The sequence below is a fragment of the Rhinoderma darwinii genome, chromosome 2 (assembly GCF_050947455.1).
Source record: "Rhinoderma darwinii isolate aRhiDar2 chromosome 2, aRhiDar2.hap1, whole genome shotgun sequence".
Taxonomy (NCBI): domain Eukaryota; kingdom Metazoa; phylum Chordata; class Amphibia; order Anura; family Rhinodermatidae; genus Rhinoderma; species Rhinoderma darwinii.
In genome coordinates this window covers 14,090,788-14,113,465 of record NC_134688.1, presented here as the reverse complement: position 1 = coordinate 14,113,465, position 22,678 = coordinate 14,090,788, and the positions used below count along the sequence as shown (strand labels likewise).

Below are 22,678 nucleotides of genomic sequence, written 5' to 3'. Positions count from 1 at the left end.
GGGGGCAGTATTATATTAGTTATATTCTTGTATATAGGGAGCAGTATTATAGTAGTTATATTCTTGTATATAGAGGTAGTATTATAGTAATTATATTCTTGTATATAGGAGGCAGTATTATAGTAGTTATATTCTTGTATATAGGGGGCAGTATTATATTAGTTATATTCTTGTATATAGGATCAGTATTATAGTAGTTATATTCTTGTATATAGGGGGTAGTATTATAGTAGTTATATTCTTGTATATAGGGGTAGTATTATAGTAATTATATTCTTGTATATAGGAGGCGATTTTTATTAGTAAAAAACAAACAAATTTAACATTCCATTAAAATTCCAAAGCAAATGATCATTTAACAGAACTCATACATGACGATGAAAAATAAACTAGAAAATAACTTTAACTTAACAAGAGTCCATTGCTGTTAAAAAGGAAGGAGGGAGAAAAACCAACAAGTTTGCATTATACAGAGAACTAGCATTATTCCATATATACATTCCTCCATAATGCTGTGTTTTTCTCATTTTTCCTAATTTCTAGGGATTTGATCCACCTTAGTTCTGACATGATCAGGTTCACGGCTGACATATGGTGAAATGGCTCGTTATAAATGGACATTCTGGTTCTTGTATGCCACTGGTAATATTTGACTACATTAATTATCAGATACAAGGTCCCCCGGTCAATGTTATTTACATTAGCTGGTACTCCATAAATAATTTCTGGGTATTTTAGAGACTGTAGTCTTGGGATTTTTAACTTATAGGATATTTCTTGCCATATATTTTGTCCTCCCCAGCACTCGGTTATAAAATGCTCCATTGTCTCCTCCTGTTGACAACCCAAGGGACATTTCCGATCTGACACACTCAAATATTTTAGATTCCCTTTAACATAAAGTTTCCCATGCAGTGACAGCCATGCAATGTCAAAAAGTTTACCCGGGAGTCTTGCTCCATTGAGAAACCTCAGACTCTCCTGTAAGGTTGCTGTTGTGCAATCTTTAAGTGCCGGCTGTAAAGAAAAGAAAGTCCTACATACGGTGAAATATAGATCTCTCCTGGTCTTACTCTCAATATAGGACTTGTCTATTCCCCATCTCCTCAGACATCTAAGACCATAATCCAGATACTGGGGAAGGAAGTCTCGTGTCAATCGCCCCCTTTTGAGACTGCCGCCCCGTATCCAAGACTCTGCAAAAGGCAATATCCAATCCCTGATACTGTTTACCCACAGGGCACTGTTATTTACGTCCAGGTTGCCAAAATTTGTTTTAAGAAACAAGGAGTCAAAGAAAACCCTTGGATTCAACATACCCAACCCACCCTCTCTCCTCTGTAGGTAAGTAATCCCTCTTTTTACTGGGTTCAACCTGTTCCCCCAAAAAAGTTGGAAGAACAGGCTAAAGAGCCTAGCGGAGAAAGATTCTGGCAAAGGAAAAATGACAGAAACATACAAGAAGACGGGGACCAGGTAAGTCTTCAACATTTTAACCCTCTCACTATAGGTCAGCCTCCAATTTCTCCATCGCTGAACCTTTGCATTTCCGGCTTCCAATTTCTGCTCCCAATTTAGTTTGGCATTATCATCCCTCCCAAATTTAATTCCCAGAATCTTAATATCGGTGGAGGCTTTCGCAAATTGTGGCAGATCAAAGTCTGGATCACTGTGCAATACCCAGAAAGCTTCACTCTTCTCAAAGTTGACCAGAGACCCAGAGGCCTCAGAGTAGCTTCTGATGGCTGCAGACAACATCTGCACCTCACTAGGCTCAGATATCACTACCGTCACATCATCCGCGTAGGCGACAACACTCAGGGATGAGCAAAGCGGGATCGGTACGCCTCGAAAATCACACCGCTGCAGTAACCGCAGAAATGGGTCTATGGCAAAAACATACAGAAGTGGACTCAACGGGCAACCCTGTCTCACCCCCGACTCAACCCCGAAATTGTCGCCCTGCCAGCCATTGATCAAAGGAAAGCTCTCTGCCTCACAATACAAAGTTTTAAGCCAATCAATAAATTGTCCCGGAACACCGTACTTTAACAAAGTGGCCCATAGATAATCCTGATCTACTCTGTCGAAGGCTTTAGCCTGGTCTAGAGCAACAACATATCTCCCACACCCAAGAGCTTTACATCTCTCAAACATTTCCCTGATGGAGATAACGGCCCCAGAGATGTTCCGCCCTTTTACTGTGCCGAACTGGGAGCCTGCCAACAGTGCTGGGGACAGACAGACCAATCTAGAAAACAGAATTTTTGCCAAAATCTTTCTGTCAACATTCAAGAGGGCAATTGGCCTCCAGTTCTTGATCTCACCAGGGTCTTTACCCTTGGACAGCAAAATCAACGAAGACACTCTCATGGAGGAAGGCATCAGGTGGTTTTCTAGGCAGCTTTTGTACACATTCACCAGAATTGGTGCTAAAAGGTTTTTAAATTTCTTATAAAATTCGGCTGTTATACCGTCCGGACCTGGTGCCTTCTTTTGATGCAAGTTGTTGATGGCCTCAATAACTTCCTCCACTGTCAATTCTGCTGTCAAGGGTGAAAAATCCACATTAGCAGTATCAGGGCTTGGAGTTGCCCTTAAAAATTGAGTCATTTTCTCTTTATCCAATATCTTCTTCTGAAACACGACAGAATAGTAGGATTTCACCACACCCAGAATGCCCTCCCGAGATTCCTGAAGAACACCCTGGGAATCCACCAAACCTGTGACCACTCTGTTTTTTACCTGGTCTTGGCAACTTTCAAACGGATCAGGCTTCCCTAAACGCCCATAATCCCTCTCCAGAAGCAGGGACGTGTACCTACTATACTGATACTGCTTGATCTCAGATTTCAGCCGATCAATCTTTGCTCTGTCATCCTTATCCTCTGAACAAAGTGACTCCAGTTCCCTACGCAGCTTCAGATACTGGCTGTACTTACTCCTGCCTCTATTAATGGACAGTCTCTTTAAGAGCGATGCAATGTCCTTCTTGACATCCTCCCACCAGTCAGCAGCACCATCGTAAAAATCTACTCTCTCCAATTGACTTTGCAAAAGGGAGACAACACAACTCTGCACATGACTATCGTCCAAGAGACTAGAGTTAAGTTTCCATAGCCCCCTACCAATGTCTGGCCGTTTAGTGGCTCCTAAGCAGAAACACAGTGCCATATGGTCTGAATAAGGCACCACTTTTTCACTTATCCCAGTAACCATCTCTGTAGCGTTGACAAAAGCCAAATCGATCCTACTGTTCCTGTCCGCACAACAATATGTGAATTTTGGCTTCCTACCACCCTGTGTGAAGACATCACTCAAGCCTGCCTGTAAGATCATTTTATTTAGGACATTCGAGTCCCTGGTCACTGCTCTGCCAGAGGATCTGTCACCTGATGTCCTCGTGACATTGAAATCCCCAGCCATCACCACAGGAACAGAGGTAAAGACATATGGTTTCACATCATTAAAAAGCTGGACCCTGTCGGTCACTGTCTGTGGGCCATATATATTAATGAGTCGGAGCCTTCTACCGTGGATTGTAACTTCCAGAACCAGACACCGTCCCATACACACCTCCGTTAACCTATGTACAGTCACATCATTGGTGTTAAACAGTATAGCGACCCCGGCATAAGGCTCCACAGCCAGTGACCAGAAAGAAGGACCGGACCTCCACTCTCTCTCCGCCTCACGTATAAGCCCTATTGTGGTTAAACGAGTCTCTTGTAAGAAGATGACATCTGCATCCAGATATCGGAGATGATCATAGACTGTAAACCTCGTCTTCCTCACTTTAATACTGTTTACATTGCTGGAAGCAACTTTTAAGGAAAACCCGGCCATCAGAGCACAACACAAAAAGAAAAGCAAATAAATGACCCCCATCATAATGGCTAAGAATTGGGGTCACTCTGCCGACCACCTGTTTCCATATCCAACGGTCCTGGGGTTTCTACAGTGCAAGGTTTCTTTTTTATTAAGGGATGGTCCCCTGCGTCTTCTTCGTATTCACCATCTATTTTTAATAACTCTCCTTCAAAATCCCCATCTGACTCTGACAGGACACTGAATCTATTAGATACGACCATTACTTCTGGTCTGGTCCCTTTCTTCCTGCCTCTTACCTCCTCTCCCTCAGGCTTACGAGAGGACGTGTCTTTTTTTTTCCTCTTATTCTGCATACCCCTCCTTTCCTCAGATGGTAATGCAGAAGAAGAGGCTGCCGGTGGCTGGTCACGAGGGACAACTTCCATGGTCTCCTGTGTACTGTCCGACTGCTGGTGTTCTGGACCTGGATGACCTGACTCCTGCTGGACCTCCTGTCTGGTCATTATTGACCCTGACATTAGAGCCTCCTCCTCTACAGCGTCCGTCTCAGTCATAAACTCCTCAACCGGAATCTGTTTACAGATATTGTGCCACGCGTCAGGACAGTCCCTGTGCGGGTGACCCACCCTCCCACACAGATTACATCGGACATTCTGACAGTTGGAACTTAGATGGCCAACTTCACCGCACAGGTTGCACTTTACCACGGTGCAGATGTTTGCCAGGTGACCGGTCTTACCACACTTGAAGCACTTTCTGGGTTGACCAGGATAAAAGCAAACACCCTTTTCTCTCCCAATGAAGAAGGAATTGGGTAAATGTAAAGTCACATTGTTATGCTGGCGCAGTTTTACCAGAACCCTCCACCCTCCAGTCCAGATACCATCAGCGTCTCTGTTCTTGGTCAGGTCAGACACCAGGTCACAGTGCCGCCTGAGCCAGACCACAATATCCTGGGGAGGAACAGCTTCATTCCAAAAGATGATGTTGACACCAACGGTATCTGGCTTGGACACTGGAATAAAGCTAAATTTGTCCCAACCGGTTTTGTCCCTGAACTTGGAAAAATGTGCCCAGAATCTATCCAAGTCAGGCGTAAGCTTAAAGCGGACATCGTAGCCCTGTCTGTCTGGTAGATTTATTACTGCCAAGATATTTGCTGGCACAAAACCCATCTGGTGACATAGAAGTTCTCGGACCACAAACCTCCTATCTGGAAGGTCCTCCTTGGCGCCCTTGTGCTTGAACCTCACCACATTCCTCCTTTTAAAGGCCTGGCCTGTATAGCTAGCGCCAGAGGTAAAAGATGGAGCACCGCGGCTCCAGGCATTTCTGGGAGGAGGCTGGCGGGTCTCACTGTCCTGACTTATAGGGCGAGTGTCTGCTCTAGAGGGGTCTGTCACACCTTGTGTACTTACAATTAGAGGGGGGAAATCAAGCACATTATTCTGAACATCTTCTGACCCATCAACCTCTATGTCATCATCAGATAAACCTACATCATACACAAGCCGTGCGTTCCCTCCAACCAACAACCCTTCAGGTACATTCCCACTCCCCCCAGTCTGTGCCCCAGCAGTACAGCTCTGCTGTGTCAGCGCATCACCCTGACCCATGGATGAACGTCCACTGTCCTGTTGTGCTGAGCATCCTGGGACTTGTGGTGCCTGTGCTAGTATCCGACTTCCATGCCCCTGTTCAGACACAGCTGCAGATTTTTGCCGTTTTTCTTTCTCCTCTTTCTGTGCGTCCGCTTCTAGAAATGAGAACCTTGCAGGTTGCAGCACTAGTCTGGTCTCTGGCCGGGGATCATCTGGGAAAATATCTGACCCCGAGTCCGCCTCAGAGAATCTGAACTCTGGATCAAAGTTCTGTCTGTCGGTCATACTAGAAAATCGTTCCTTGTTTTTATAGGATTCTGCGAGTGGCCCCATCATCTCCAGGACACCGTCCATCTCCCCCACCACTTGTGCGAGTTGCATCCCGAGTGAGTAAAGCTGAGCAGCATATACGGCTTCATTCTTAGGATTGGCGTTCTTCAGTTTATATACACAGTCAATTTGTATTTGCAGCATTTGTTTTTGGCTCTGTAACTCTCCCATCCTCCTCACCAGAGCAGGGATTTCCTCCGCCAGTTGCAGCTCAGGCGCACGCTCTGTCTCTTTAGACTGTGGGCTCTGCTGGTGCAGGATCTCAGGCTGTCTGAATGCCGCTGACCCCTCCAGATTAGCCATCCCAGCGCCTCTGGTCTCACACCCTGCTGGATCACACTCTCCAAGGCTTGTAACAGTTGTAGAAACACCTTGAGTATTCCTTGCAGGTTTTGCCTCCACAGACTTTTCAATGTTTTTACTGCTGCTAGACCTTGTGCGGCCTGAGCACGCCACGCTGGCCACCCATTCACTCTGCTGCAATGTCAGTCTCTCCAGGGATGTTCTCCGCTGTCTGGATGCTGGAGGGGTGAGCTGCACCCCAGGTGCCTGCAATGTGCTCTGCCCCCCCAGTGCTTCACTCTCACAAGTACTTCTTACTGCTGCAACATTAGCTTTACTCACTTTACATTCTTCATCTTCCTTCCTTGTGCTGCTGGTGCTTCCATCCTGAGTGTTACAATGCTCAACATTCACTTTGGGACTTGTATCCACATTAGAAAGAGCCTGGGAGTTTTCTCCCAGTAGAGGCCTGGAAGCCTGGGCCTTGCGTGGGGAGAGTCCCCGCCCGGGGTGGCCCCGCCCTGGGCTATCTCCAGACATGAGGAGAGCTACAGACACACAACCTCACAGCAAGGAGGCAGTATTATAGTAGTTATATTCTTGTATATAGTAGCAGTATTATAGTAGTTATATTCTTGTATATAGGGGGCAGTATTATAGTAGTTATATTCTTGTATATAGGAGCAGTATTATAGTAGTTATATTCTTGTATATAGGGGGCAGTATTATAGTAGTTATATTCTTGTATATAGGAGCAGTATTATAGTAGTTATATTCTTGTATATAGTGGGCAGTATTATAGTAGTTATATTCTTGTATATAGGGGCAGTATTATAGTAGTTATATTCTTGTATATAGCAGCATGAATTATAGTAGTTATATACTTGTATATAGGAGCAGTATTATAGTAGTTATATTCTTGTATATATGGAGCAGTATTATAGTAATTATATTCTTTTATATAGGAGCAGTATTATAGTAGTTATATTCTTGTACATAGGAGCAGTATTATAGTAGTTATATTCTTGTATTTAGGAGGCAGTATTATAGTAGTTATATTCTTGTATATAGGAGCAGTATTATAGTAGTTATATTCTTGTATATAGGAGCAGTATTATAGTAGTTATATTCTTGTATATAGGGAGCAATATTATAGTAGTTATATTCCTGTATATAGGAGCAGTATTATAGTAGTTATATTCCTGTATATAGGAGCAGTATTATAGTAGTTATATTCTTGTAGATAGGAGCAGTATTATAGTAGTTATATACTTGTATTTAGGGGTCAGTATTATAGTAGTTATATTCTTGTATATAGGGGCAGTATTATAGTAGTTATATTCTTGTATATAGCAACATGAATTATAGTAGTTATATTCTTTTATATAGGAGCAGTATTATAGTAGTTATATTCTTGTACATAGGAGCAGTATTATAGTAGTTATATTCTTGTATTTAGGGGGCAGTATTATAGCAGTTATATTCTTGTATATAGGGCAGTATTATAGTAGTTATATTATTGTATATAAGGGCAGTATTATAGTAGTTATATTCTTGTATATAGAGGGCAGTATTATAGTAGTTATATTCTTGTATATAGAGGGCAGTATTGTAGTAGTTATATTCTTGTATATAGGAGAAGTATTATAGTAGTTATATTCTTGTATATAGAGGCAGTATTATAGTAGTTATATTCTTGTATATCGGGCAGTATTATAGTAGTTATATTCTTGTATATAGAGGCAGTATTATAGTAGTTATATTCTTGTATAAAGGAGGCAGTATTATAGTAGTTATATTCTTGTATATAGGGAGAAGTATTATAGTAGTTATAGTCTTGTATATAATGGCAGTATTATATTAGTTATAGTCTTGAATATAGGGGCAGTATTATAGTAGTTATATACTTGGATATGGGGGGCAGTATTATAGTAGTTATATTCTTGTATATAGGAGGCAGTATTATAGTAGTTATGTTCTTGTATATAGGGAGCAGTATTATAGTAGTTATATTCCTGTATATAGGAGCAGTATTATAGTAGTTATATTCCTGTATATAGGAGCAGTATTATAGTAGTTATATTCTTGTACATAGGAGCAGTATTATAGTAGTTATATACTTGTATTTAGGGGGCAGTATTATAGTAGTTATATTTTTGTATATAGGGGGCAGTATTATAGTAGTTATATTCTTGTATATAGGGGCAGTATTATAGTAGTTATATTCTTGTATATAGGGGCAGTATTATAGTAGTTATATTCTTGTACATAGGGGGCAGTATTATAGTAGTTATATTCTTGTATATAGAGGGCAGTATTATAGTAGTTATATTCTTGTATATAGGGGCAGTATTATAGTAGTTATATTCTTGTATATAGGGGCAGTATTATAGTAGTTATCTTCTTGTATATAGAGGCAGTATTATAGTAGTTATATTCTTGTATATCGGCCAGTATTATAGTAGTTATATTCTTGTATATAGAGGCAGTATTATAGAAGTTATATTCTTGTATATAGGAGGCAGTATTATAGTAGTTATTTTCTTGTATATAGAAGGCAGTATTATAGTAGTTATATTCTTGTATATAGAGGCAGTATTATAGTAGTTATATTCTTGTATATCGGCCAGTATTATAGTAGTTATATTCTTGTATATAGAGGCAGTATTATAGAAGTTATATTCTTGTATATAGGAGGCAGTATTATAGTAGTTATATTCTTGTATATAGTGGCAGTATTATATTAGTTATGTTCTTGTATATAGGAGGCAGTATTATAGTAGTTATGTTCTTGTATATAGGGGCAGTATTATAGTAGTTATATTCTTGTATATAGGAGGCAGTATTATAGTAGTTATGTTCTTGTATATAGGGGCAGTATTATAGTAGTTATATTCTTGTATATAGGAGGCAGTATTATAGTAGTTATATTCTTGTATATAGTGGCAGTATTATATTAGTTATAGTCTTGTATATAGGGGCAGTATTATAGTAGTTATATTCTTGTATATAGGGGGCAGTATTATAGTAGTTATATTCTTGTACATAGGGCGCAGTATTATAGTAGTTATATTCTTGTATATAGGAACAGTATTATAGTAGTTATATTCCTGTACATAGGGAGCAGTATTATAGAAGTTATATTCTTTTATATAGGAGCAGTATTATAGTAGTTATATTCTTGTATATAGGGGTAGTATTACAGTAGTTATATTCTTGTATATAGGGGCAGTATTATAGTAGTTATATTCTTGTATATAGAGAGCAGCATTATAGTAGTTATATTCTTTTTATATAGGAGCAGTATTATAGTAGTTATATTCTTGTATATAGGGGGCAGTATTAGGCCTGATGCACACGACCGTGTTCGGTCCGTGATATACGGTCCGCATGTCGGCCGCTTGTCCCGGACCGTACAAAGTACAGGGAGCCGGGCTCCTAGCATCATACTTATCTATGACGCTAGGTGTCACTGCCTATCCACGTAACTACTGTCACACACTAAAACATGATTACAGTACGGGACAGTAGTTCCGCGGACAGGCAGTGACCCCTATCGTCATAGATAAGTGTGATGCTAGGAGCCCGACTCCCTGCACTGTGTTCGGTCCGGGACATGCGGCCGACATGCGGACCGTATATCACGGACCGAACACGGTCGTGTGCATGAGGCCTAAGGGTATGTTCACACGTACACGTTCGATACACCTGAAATTACGGAGCTGTTTTTAGGAGAATACAGCTCCTGAATTTCAGACGTAATGGCAAGTGCAGGAGATTTTTGCAGCGTCCATTACGGACGTAATTGGAGCTGTTTTTCTATGGAGTCAATGGAAAACGGCTCCAATTACGTCCCAAGAAGTGACAGGCACTTCTTTGACGCGGGCATCTTTTTTACACGCCGTCTTTTGACAGCGGCACGTAAAAAAAATTACCGTCGGCACAGTACATCGTAAAACCCATTCACATGAATGGGCAGATGTTTTGCGGCGCTTTGGAGCCGTATTTTCGGACGTAATTCGAGGTTAAAACGCCCGAATTACGTCCGTAAATAGGGTGTGTGAACACAGCCTAATAGTAATTATAGTTATGTATATAGGGGGCAGTATTATATTAGTTATATTCTTGTATATAGGAGCAGTATTATAGTAGTTATATTCTTGTATATAGGGGGTAGTATTATAGTAGTTATATTCTTGTATATAGGAGCAGTATTATAGTAGTTATATTCTTGTATATAGGAGCAGTAATATAGTAGTTATATTCTTGTATATAGGGGGCAGTATTATAGTAGTTATATTCTTGTATATAGAAGGCAGTATTATAGTAATTATATTCTTGTATATAGGGGTAGTATTATAGTAATTATATTCTTGTATATAGGAGGCAGTATTATAGTAGTTATATTCTTGTATACAGGGGGCAGTATTATATTAGTTATATTCTTGTATATAGGGAGCAGTATTATAGTAGTTATATTCTTGTATATAGAGGTAGTATTATAGTAATTATATTCTTGTATATAGGAGGCAGTATTATAGTAGTTATATTCTTGTATATAGGGGGCAGTATTATATTAGTTATATTCTTGTATATAGGATCAGTATTAGGGCATGACCACACGTGGCGGATTTCCTCCGCAACTGTCCGCATCAATGCCGCACAGAATCTGCGTTGCAGATTCTGCTGCGGATCTGCACAAAATGTGCAGTACATTGATGCGGACTAGCTGCTGCGGACTGCGGGAAAAGTGCTTCCCTTCTCCCTATCAGTGCAGGATAGAGAGAAGGGACAGCACTTTCCCTAGTGAAAGTAAACGATTTTCATACTTACCGGCCGTTGTCTTGGTGACGCGTCCCTCTTTCGGCATCCAGCCCGACCTCCCTGGATGACGCGCCAGTCCATGTGACCGCTGCAGCCTGTGCTTGGCCTGTGATTGGCTGCAGCCGTCACTTAGACTGAAACGTCATCCTGGGAGGCCGGACTGGAGACAGACGCAGGGAGTTCTCGGTAAGTATGAACTTATATATTTTTTTACAGATACATGTATATTGAGATCGGTAGTCACTGTCCCGGGTGCAGAAACAGTTACTGCCGATCGCTTAACTCTTTCAGCACCCTGGACAGTGACTATTTACAGACGTCTCCTAGCAACGCTCCCGTCATTACGGGAGCCCCATTGACTTCCTCAGTCTGGCTGTAGACCTAGAAATACATAGGTCCAGCCAGAATGAAGAAATGTCATGGTAGTAAAACCAATACGCTCCGCAGCACACATAAGATCTGCGGACTTCATTGCGGAATTTTGACTCTCCATTGAAGTCAATGGAGAAATTCCGCCATGAGTCCGCCACTGCTCCGCAACAGACAGAGCATGCTGCGGACACCAAATTCCGCTCCGCAGCCTATGCTCCGCAGCGGAATTTTACGCCTCGTCTAAACGAACACTGCTAAATTAAAGTGTAAGTCAATGGACAAACGGCTCCGCTGCGGATTAACGCTGCGGAGTGTCCGCAGCGGAAATTTAAGTGAAATTCCGCCACGTGTGAACCCAGCCTAATAGTAGTTATATTCTTGTATATAGGGGGTAGTATTATAGTAGTTATATTCTTGTATATAGGGGTAGTATTATAGTAATTATATTCTTGTATATAGGAGGCAGTATTATAGTAGTTATATTCTTGTATATAGGGGGCAGTATTATAGTAGTTATATTCTTGTATATAGGAGCAGTATTATAGTAGTTATATTCTTGTATATAGTGGGCAGTATTATAGTAGTTATATTCTTGTATATAGGGGCAGTATTATAGTAGTTATATTCTTGTATATAGCAGCATGAATTATAGTAGTTATATACTTGTATATAGGAGCAGTATTATAGTAGTTATATTCTTGTATATATGGAGCAGTATTATAGTAATTATATTCTTTTATATAGGAGCAGTATTATAGTAGTTATATTCTTGTACATAGGAGCAGTATTATAGTAGTTATATTCTTGTATTTAGGAGGCAGTATTATAGTAGTTATATTCTTGTATATAGGAGCAGTATTATAGTAGTTATATTCTTGTATATAGGGAGCAGTATTATAGTAGTTATATTCCTGTATATAGGAGCAGTATTATAGTAGTTATATTCCTGTATATAGGAGCAGTATTATAGTAGTTATATTCTTGTACATAGGAGCAGTATTATAGTAGTTATATACTTGTATTTAGGGGGCAGTATTATAGTAGTTATATTCTTGTATATAGAGGGCAGTATTATAGTAGTTATATTCTTGTATATAGGATCAGTATTATAGTAGTTATATTCTTGTATATAGGGGCAGTATTATAGTAGTTATATTCTTGTATATAGGAGGCAGCATTATAGTAGTTATCTTGTTGTATAAAGGAGCAGTATTATAGTAGTTATATTCTTGTATATAGAGGGAAGTATTATAGTAGTTATATTCTTGTATATAGGAGAAGTATTATAGTAGTTATATTCTTGTATATAGAGGCAGTATTATAGTAGTTATATTCTTGTATATCGGGCAGTATTATAGTAGTTATATTCTTGTATATAGAGGCAGTATTATAGTAGTTATATTCTTGTTTATAGGAGGCAGTATTATAGTAGTTATATTCTTGTATATAGTGGCAGTATTATATTAGTTATAGTCTTGTATATAGGGGCAGTATTATAGTAGTTATATTCTTGGATATGGGGGGCAGTATTATAGTAGTTATATTCTTGTATATAGGAGCAGTATTATAGTAGTTATATTCGTGTACATAGGAGGAAGTATTATAGTAGTTATATTCTTGTATATAGGAGCAGTATTATAGTAGTTATATTCTTGTATATAGGAGCAGTATTATAGTAGTTATAGTCTTGTATATAGGAGCAGTATTATAATAGTTATATTCTTGTATATAGGGGGCAGTATTAGGGCAAAGCCACACGTGGCGGAATTGCTCTTGAATTCCGCTGCGGACACTCCGCAGCGTTAATCCGCAGCGGAGCCGTTTCTCCATTGACTTCCACTTCTATTTAGTAGGGTTCGTTTAGACGATGCAGAAAATTCCGCTGCGGAGCATAGGCTGCGGTGCGGAATTTGGCGTCCGCAGCATGCAATGGCTGTTGCGGAGTTGTGGCGGACTGGTTGCGGACTCATGGCAGAATTTCTCCATTGACTTCAATGGAGATTCTAATTTCCGCAATGAAGTCCGCAGATGTCATGCACATGTTATGTGTGCTGCGGATGCGTCTTGCTTTTTTGACATGACATTTCTTCATTCTGGCTGGACCTATGTATTTCTAGGTCTACAGCCATACTGAGGAAGTCAATGGGGCTCCCGTAATTACGGGAGCGTTGCTAGGAGACGTCAGTAAATAGTCACTGTCCAGGGTGTTGAAAGAGTTAAGCGATCGGCAGTAACTGTTTCTGCACCCTGGACAGTGACTACCGATCCCAATATACAGCAACCTGTAAAATAAATAGAAGTTCATACTTACCGAGAACTCCCTGCTTCTGTCTCCAGTCCGGCTTCCCAGGATGACGTTTTAGTCTAAGTGACGGCTGCAGCCAATCACAGGCTGCAGCGGTCACATGGACTGCCGCGTCATCCAGGGAGGTCGGGCTGGATGCCGAAAGAGGGACGCGTCACCAAGACAACGGCCGGTAAGTATGAAATTCGTTTACTTTCACTAGGGAAAGTGCTGTCCCTTCTCTCTATCCTGCACTGATAGAGAGAAGGGAAGCACTTTTACCGCAGTCCGCAGCAGCTAGTCCGCATCAATTTACTGCACATTTTGGGCAGATCCGCCGTAGAATCTGCAACGCAGATTCTGTGCGGTATTGATGCGGACAGTTGAGGAGGAAATCCGCCACGTGTGGGCATGCCCTTATAGTAGTTATATTCTTGTATATAGGGCTAGTATTATAGTAGTTATATTCTTGTATATAGGGGCAGTATTATAGTAGTTATATTCTTGTATATAGGAGCAGTATTATAGTAGTTATATTCTTGTATATAGGGGCAGTATTATAGTAGTTATATTCTTGTATATAGGGGCAGTATTATAGTAGTTATATTCTTGTATATAGGGGGCAGTATTATAGTTGTTATATTCTTGTATATAGGAGGCAGTATTATAGTAGTTATATTCTTGTATATAGTGGCAGTATTATATTAGTTATAGTCTTGTATATAGGGGCAGTATTATAGGAGTTATATTCTTGTATATAGGGGGCAGTATTATAGTAGTTATATTCTTGTATATAGGGGCAGTATTATAGTAGTTATATTCTTGTATTATGGGGGCAGTATTATAGTAGTTATATTCTTGTATATAGGAGGCAGTATTATAGTAGTTATATTCTTGTATATAGGGGCAGTATTATAGTAGTTATATTCTTGTATATAGGAGGCAGTATTATAGTAGTTATATTCTTGTATATAGGAGGCAGTATTATAGTAGTTATATTCTTGTATATAGGGGCAGTATTATAGTAGTTATATTCTTGTATATAGGGGCAGTATTATAGTAGTTATATCCTTGTATATAGGGGCAGTATTATAGTAGTTATATGCTTGTATATAGGGGCAGTATTATAGTAGTTAAAATTTCTCCCGATTACCTCAGCAAATTAACAGCTAGAATGCCAAAGGTCTGCAATGCTGGAATTGCTGCAAATGGAGCATTCCCTGACGAAAGCAAAGTTTGAAGGAGAAAATTATTATTTCTAACCTTGTCAATGTCGTGACTATATTTTCTAGTCATTTTGCAACTCATTTGATAAATAGTGTGAGTTTTCATCGAAAACACAAAATTGTCTGGGTGACCCTAAACTTTTGAACGGTAGTGTATATAGGAGCAGTATTATAGTAGTTATATTCTTGTACATAGGAGCAGTATTATAGTAGTTATATTCTTGTATATAGGGGCAGTATTATAGTAGTTATATTCTTGTATATAGGGAGCAGTATTATAGTAATTATATTCTTGCATATAGGGGGCAGTATTATAGTAGTTATATTCTTGTATATAGGGGCAGTATTATAGTAGTTATATTCTTGTATATAGGGTAAGTATTATAGTACTTATATTCTTGTATATAGGGGGCAGTATTATAGTAGTTATATTCTTGTATATTGGGGCAGTATTATAGTAGTTATATTCTTGTACATAGTCGGCAGTATTATAGTAGTTATATTCTTGTATATAGGGGCAGTATTATAGTAGTTATATTCTTGTATATAGGGTCAGTATTATAGTAGTTATATTCTTGTATATAGGAGGCAGTATTATAGTAGTTATATTCTTGTATATAGGGGCAGTATTATAGTAGTTATATTCTTGTATATAGGGGCAGTATTATAGTAGTTATATTCTTGTATATAGGGTCAGTATTGTAGTAGTTATATTCTTGTATATAGGGGCAGTATTATAGTAGTTATATTCTTGTATATAGGGGCAGTATTATAGTAGTTATATTCTTGTATATAGGGAGCAGTATTATAGTAATTATATTCTTGTATATAGGGGGCAGTATTATAGTAGTTATATTCTTGTATATAGGGTAAGTATTATAGTAGTTATATTCTTGTATATAGGGTAAGTATTATAGTAGTTATATTCTTGTATATAGGGGGCAGTATTATAGTAGTTATATTCTTGTATATAGGGGCAGTATTATAGTAGTTATATTCTTGTATATAGGGGCAGTATTATAGTAGTTATATTCTTGTATATAGGGGGCAGTATTATAGTAGTTATATTCTTGTATATAGGGGGCAGTATTATAGTAGTTATATTCTTGTATATAGGGGGCAGTATTATAGTAGTTATATTCTTGTATATAGGGTAAGTATTATAGTACTTATATTCTTGTATATAGGGGGCAGTATTATAGTAGTTATTTTCTTGTATATAGGGCAGTATTATAGTAGTTATATTCTTGTATATAGGAGCAGTATTATAGTAGTTATATTCTTGTATATAGGAGGCAGTAATATTGTAGTATAAATTGATGCTATTTAGTAAAACCTCTTTACTATATAACATGTATTGTATTAAACTCTGAACAGTGTTTGTCTTTATTTTGTCCTTTGGTTTCCTTGTGCTGCACCTGGAGATTTTGGAGCCATGCTCTTTCCACATCAGTTTCATCTCATTATTTATTAAGAAGCTGTCTGTCAGTAATTAACATATCAGGAGTAGACTGATGCGCTTACATTAATGGGATTTCTTTTCTCCCTTGTGACCAGTTTAAAGGTTAGAGAGTGCAAACCTTGTCACTTGTCTGTCTTTACTCAGGGACTGATTCGGTAAACATCCAAGGCTTTATGGGATGGCAGAATCACATGACACATGCCTGGGCACATATGTGCACATGAGAACAGTTGTGTGCCCTATGTCAGTCTTTGTTGTCTTGAGAGACAATTTCACCACAATTTTTTATTCTATATACTTCCGCTATTAAAGTAAAACAGTTTTGACCCATTTTGGATCTTGTTGACAGCAGCACAGAGTCCCGTGCTCTGGTCGTAGATATTAACGTCTTAACTTGTGTGTTTTATGTAAGTAAATAAATATAGGTCTGACTGGTTGGACTGTAACCCGGTCTATCCAGTGTTTCCCCAAGAGATAAGTGTCACTAGAGTTCTCTGGCAGCTGCTTATCTCAACAACATTCAACCAAGCTAATCATACAAGTTAATGAGAGACTCAAGAATGCTTGGGCAACAGCTATCGTATGTATATGGGCAGCCTTACAAGGTGTAGGGCACAGGATCCTAGAAGCATCGGGCATGTATATCTGCACAGAAGATCGGGATGTAACTACATTAGGTGGATAAGTTCCAGTTGCACCCAAGCCGTGGTTTCTAATCAGACCCAATGACCCTTCTTCTAGGACCAGTATGAGAAATGACAGGTGACAATTGGAGGACCCTATTACCGATTCCCAGGAGGAGGGTCTAGGTATACCTCTACCAGTAGACTTTCATTGCCTCCCACCACCATTTAGGAAAATTTTCTAAATTTCTAAACTTATGTCTGGCTTAGAGATGCTGTTACCTTAATTTTTGCCTAATAAATCCATAACCTAAGGGTCACCTCATGGTTCAAATGACTAAGACCTTGAGAAAGCATGTTAATGGGGGATTCGGGTATGTTTGGTCAACAGCTATCTTATGTATATGGGCATTACATGGTGGAAGGCACAGGAACCAAGAAGCATAGAATATATCCCGAGATACTGCCTAGAAGATAGGTGCGTAACTATAGTAGGTCGAGAGTTTGAAGTTGCAACTGGGCAACTGGTCTAAAAGGAGCCAATGGACCTTCTGCCTTATAATAAGAACCACTACAATAAAGGACAGCTGACAATTTTAGGGCCGTGTTACAGATTTTGCATCAAGGCTCAGAACGATCTCACATCCCCCTACCAGTAGACTTCCATTGTGACATCATCACTGAGATTAATTTCTGGTTTAGAGCTGCAGTTGTCTTGTCCTACCAAGTAATTGGTAGCGGCAAGTAGTTAATAGGGTCACCACATGGTTCATGTCCTGGAGTGTGAATTTTGTTTTTAGGTGGAGATCAATTACATCTATAGATTTACGCAAAACCACAGCTAAATTCATTATTTGATGTCGGGATGTAGAAGAATGAAGAAATTATGAGAACCAAAGACCCTGGACTTTATATTCAGAACTACATCAATATTCAATAGGATCGAGAAAAGAGTATGGTGTCATGAGCTTATAATCACCAACCTTGACCATCCAAAACATTCTTGTTTGGACAACATTTTATGTAGATAGGCATCGTTGCATGGAGGAGGCACAGAAACCCAACATCATAGAATGTGTCATGAAAACTGCCCAGAAGATAGGGTGTAAGTGTAGTAGGTGCAAAGTTTGCAGTCACCACCGGGCTGTGGTATCTAAAGGGATCAAATGGGTCTTCTAGGACGTGAGAGGAACCAGTACGATGAATAACATGGAACATTTGTTGTTTTTTTTTTACCTGGGCCATCACAGAGCTTCAGTACTTCTACCATTAGACTTCCATTGCTTCTCACCACCACCATTACGGGAACTGGTAATGACAACATTGCTGAGTTAAATTTCTGGCTTAGAGCTTCAGTTGTCATTAGTTGGTAGGGTCAAGTAGCTAATGGGGTCACCTTATTTTTCAAACCCTTCAGAATTTTTTTTTTTTAGGTGAAGGCCAAAGAGAATATGTAGATGTCTGGATGTAGAAGAATGAAGAAATGATGAGATCATAAAAGCCCTAGCCTATATACTCGTAATCGATAAGATCAAGAATGAGCATGGTGTCCTGAGCTTCTAATCTCCAACCTCGACGGTGGTGGTCGAGGTTGGAGATTAGAAGCTCAGGACACCATGTTCATTCTTGAGCTCATTCTTAATTCTGAAGGATTTGAACAAGGAAGGTGACCCCATTAGCTACTTGATCCTACCAACTAATGACAACCACAGCTCTAAGCCAGAAATTAAGCTCAGCGATGTTGTCATTACCAGTTCCCGTAATGGTGGTGGTAAGAAGCAATGGAAGTCTAATGGTAGAAGTACTGAAGCTCCCACATGGATGTGACCCTCAACAGATGAATTAGCAACCGATGCGAGAAAGTAATGACCTGATAGTTGTTGTAGTTGTTGTTGACCTCTGAGTCCAGTTGTCGAATTGCCTCCTCCGTTTTCTGCACATCTCCACCTGTAGTGCTGCCCTATTCATCCTTGTGCTTGCTGCCTACCTCAGCATTATTAGTTCCAGAAGTCACAGATGACCTATTTGCAAGTAAGGCACAGAATCCGTGTTCCAATAATGGCTATTGATCGCTTCTTGACAATGATTTGAGAGATGGCAGATAGTGATCACAGCCCAGTAGACCTCCGTGATCTTCTCCTCATCGCGTCTTACAAACTGAACTTGATTGAATACTTGAATTTTTCTGAACCTACATTCGACTTGTCATTTTTTTTTGTTGATTGCTCACCTGGAAACGGCGCAGTAATTTAATACTCAAGAGCTGCATTTAGAGCCCTTTCGAATGGGTACAATCAGAACTGCAGGTTTCATGTTCCATAGAACCAAATAGCAACAGCTTAAGGAGAAACCATCATCATAGGTTGTGTAAACCTATTTAGCTTTAATTGCAGCCTAAGACGCATCACGTGTGGTTTTCTATTACAGACAGGAGCCAGTGTGGCTGATGGTTTTTTTTCCCTTTTCTTTTAATTGCACTCATTGGATATAGGCTCATTTGTATCTTAAAGGAACAGGTTCTATGGACCTATTAAATTGCAATTTTCTAAGCCTTACAATTCATAGTTTCCAATGCAAACTACTAAATGATTGACACTCAAAAACATACTACAGTAATTGTGACGGATTCTATTCATTTTTATGGGACTCCCAAAGAGTATCAGTTTGCATCAGTCTTCATCAGGATCCATCATGATCAGGTACTTTTTTTTGTTATAGTCATTGACGTCAATGGGTGACGGAAAAACTGAAGCCAACTATTTTTAAAACAATTGTAGGACCAAAAAAAGCATCCAAAAGCCTCAACCGTCATTCACATGACCGTATTATGGCTTAGGCTGCCATAGAGGTACATAAGACTTCTGTACTTCCATATCTCTCTGATTTCATGAGGCGGTTTTTCCTCTCGGATTCCGTATGAATCCAACAGAAAAAATGGTGGCATGCTCCATCCAATGCCGTATGTACAGAGGTATAAGGAAGCATTGTTCTATGGGAGAATATCTCCAGCCTAATGAAGCCTGTACGGCAGTCCATGGAGGCTATATGGGGCTCCGTACTAAAGGGCACTGGTGGGCTTGAGCCATTAGTCAGGAATCGCCAAAGTTCAATTCATTGTGATATTAATATCTATGATGTATGACGGTCACCTGCCATCGTTGGCTCACAGCCATAGAGCAAAAATAATTATGGTTGCCCTGGGCACCGTTTTGTAGGCTCCAGTGTAGTGGTCATTTTACTTTGTGCAGAGAAATTTTTTGGGCTCGGCAGTTCTCAAACTGCATCAGGGTCAGGAATCAGGACCATAAAAAAACATGGAGGGATATTTTAAGATCTACCACGTGCACATACATGGTTGAGTGAATGGAGCCGGTGTGGTGGCACATGAAGTCCCTCCAGTTCTATATCACATACCCGTACTCACTCTGTGTGTCGGCGCATTGTGGCTCCGTGCTTCTACGGGAGAATACGTTCATAATATGGCATGCTATGGAGGGATGACTGGTGTGTTGTACCACATAGACCTTGATTTGGATTATGACCAGTCAAATATATGTAGGCTATTATGGTGCTTTGGGGGGTTAGAACTGTTGACTTGTAGCTCCGGGGTCATGAGTTCATATCCAATTGGGACAACATCTGTACGTAGTTTGTAATTTTGGATCATGTTCTTTTGTTTTTTTCATATACTCACCAATGTGGGTCTTCTGGAGCTCATCCTGACTTGTCTGTAGTTAGACCCCATCAATAGTGCCCCATTATAGCAGTTAGGCCCTCTCCATTAATAGTGCCACCTTTCTGCCAATGAAAATGTAAATGTAAAAAAAATCTGTAACTCACGACGAGCTGCTGAGTCTTCTGCCTGTTGCCCGGCACCGGCGGTGCACGGCAGTGTCGTTATCGCACCACCTGCACCAGGACATTAGGCTGATGTCCTTAACAGCCTCCCGACATCTAGTAGACCACAGGCCTAAAACAGCCAGTGGCTTACCAGAGTAAGTGGCAGGGCAGGGAGCCAATGGCTCTATGCTCCGCCATGGTAAGTGGCAGTCGTATGGGGGCACTTCCCATCCAGGTCTGGTGGCACTCCCTGTGACCGCAATCTTTGCGCCCCTGAGTCAGCCGGGGAGAGTGCTCCGTGACCGGAAGAGGCCCTGTGTATCCTGCAAGTTGTTTGGGACCACTTCCAGCGTGAATATTTTATAAGGGCGGGTGAAGGCCTAGTCCCTCCTGCCTACAAGTGTGATCAAAGACCAGAGACGGTAACCACCAAGTGCCCTTCAGAGACTGTAACCGCCAATCTATGTGCCAACCTTGCAATCGCTACGCTAAGCACCCCTTTTATAATCATTATGCTTTGTACCCAAGTCGGAGTAAAAGTCTTGTTTCTTTAAACTGTACCGTGTCCGCCTCCATTACTGCACCATACTTGGGTGGGGTCCCATGGCAGGGTCAAGGGCCACACTCACTAAAATCTGACCCTCTTACAAATGTCTTATTGGTTGCAACAGTTCTTCTACCTTTGTTCCCATATATTCACCTCCTTGACTATATGATGTTACATAACAGAATAGGATCTTACTGTCATCCTTTTTTGATATTTCCAGCTCTTCTTCCTACATTTTTTTGTAGACAAGATGATATTCTACAGGGTAAGGCCATTATTAGCTAATAATTATATATATGGCCTATGTAATGTATACACTAAGTTATCAGGGACCTCTGGAGATCATGAATCGTCTGAAAAAAACGGAGAAAAGCTGCCTCTTAGAGGGCGTCAGACATCCATTTTGCTGATTGATATAGTGACTTCTCCCGGGGTCACCAGAAGCTGTAATGATATTGCCTTCTCAGCAAGTACACTGTAATCCTGCGCTGAAAAATGGGGTTGTATTAATGAGATGTCACAAAACATGTGGAAAAAAAAGGGCCAGTGGCAAGTCTATCACCATTAACCGTATTATTGGCACAGCCGAGACTCTCAAATCACATCAGCACAAGGTTAACCTCTTCCCGGCTGCTGGGACCACAGATAATTCTACTCTTATCGTCAAAGAAGAAGCAAAAAAGATTCTCATATACAGTTAGAGGAGATTATGTTGACAGTAGATGGAGACCGTGCATTGAATTTCAAGACGGGTACTCTCTGGATCGAGACCCTTGCATAGGCACCTACAAAGGACATAGGAGGTCTCGGGACGGTCCAGGACGGGATGTCGATACAATGGCCTGTCATTTTTTGATTATTACTTCAATAATAAAGTGTCGTTTTTGCCATATGGTGCAACTGGAGTAGCATGATGTACCTCTCGAGTGAAGTCAATGGAAAGGGCAACACTTGGGGGAAAGTGGTCATTTCTAAAACACCAAGTATTATTCAGCTTTGTACAGGGGTATTATCTGAGCGTTGAATTGCAGTACTCTTTGAATACTATATGATAATATTAGGATGTGTGTTTTTTAATAGAGAATTCATTGAATGCTCTATATTATTTGGGTACTATATGGTAGAATTTTATGTGCTCGGGTGTATTATTTGGATACCACATATTATATGGGCACTCTATATGATGTTATGTGGGTTGTATATGGCAGTATCGTCTTGGCATTCTATGGCGGTATTATGTGGGCTGAAATGATAAGAAAAACTTTCTACAATTGGCAAGCTGTGGGAAGGGCCATTCATGAGGCGAGATGAGCTGCTGCCTCTCTGAGGGGGCGGCGGCTCCACTGAAACCAGCCGCCACCACCCTCTCCTGCACTAATTGTACCTGTGTCTATAGGACGCAGTTACAATTACATGCATAAGCACTGAATGGGCGGGCACGTTCCATGCCCGACCA

The 22,678-nt window shown here is 40.2% G+C and overlaps 2 protein-coding genes across 11 annotated transcripts in view; one reads left to right on the top strand and one right to left on the bottom strand.

Annotated features, from left to right (window-relative positions):
• Positions 1-22,678, top strand: part of TENM4 (teneurin transmembrane protein 4) — a 1,217,405-nt gene that overhangs the window by 725,237 nt on the left and 469,490 nt on the right. The gene's annotated exons all lie outside the window — the stretch shown is intronic.
• Positions 3,897-6,602, bottom strand: LOC142742025 (uncharacterized). Its single transcript, XM_075851386.1, has one exon. The coding sequence runs from the start codon at positions 6,582-6,584 to the stop codon at positions 3,897-3,899; it is 2,688 nt and encodes an 895-aa protein (XP_075707501.1). The 5' UTR covers positions 6,585-6,602.

Coding starts and splice junctions, on each gene's coding strand:
- LOC142742025 (XM_075851386.1), bottom strand. CDS start 6,584: ATGTCTGGAGATAGCCCAGGGCGGGGCCACCCCGGGCGGGGACTCTCC.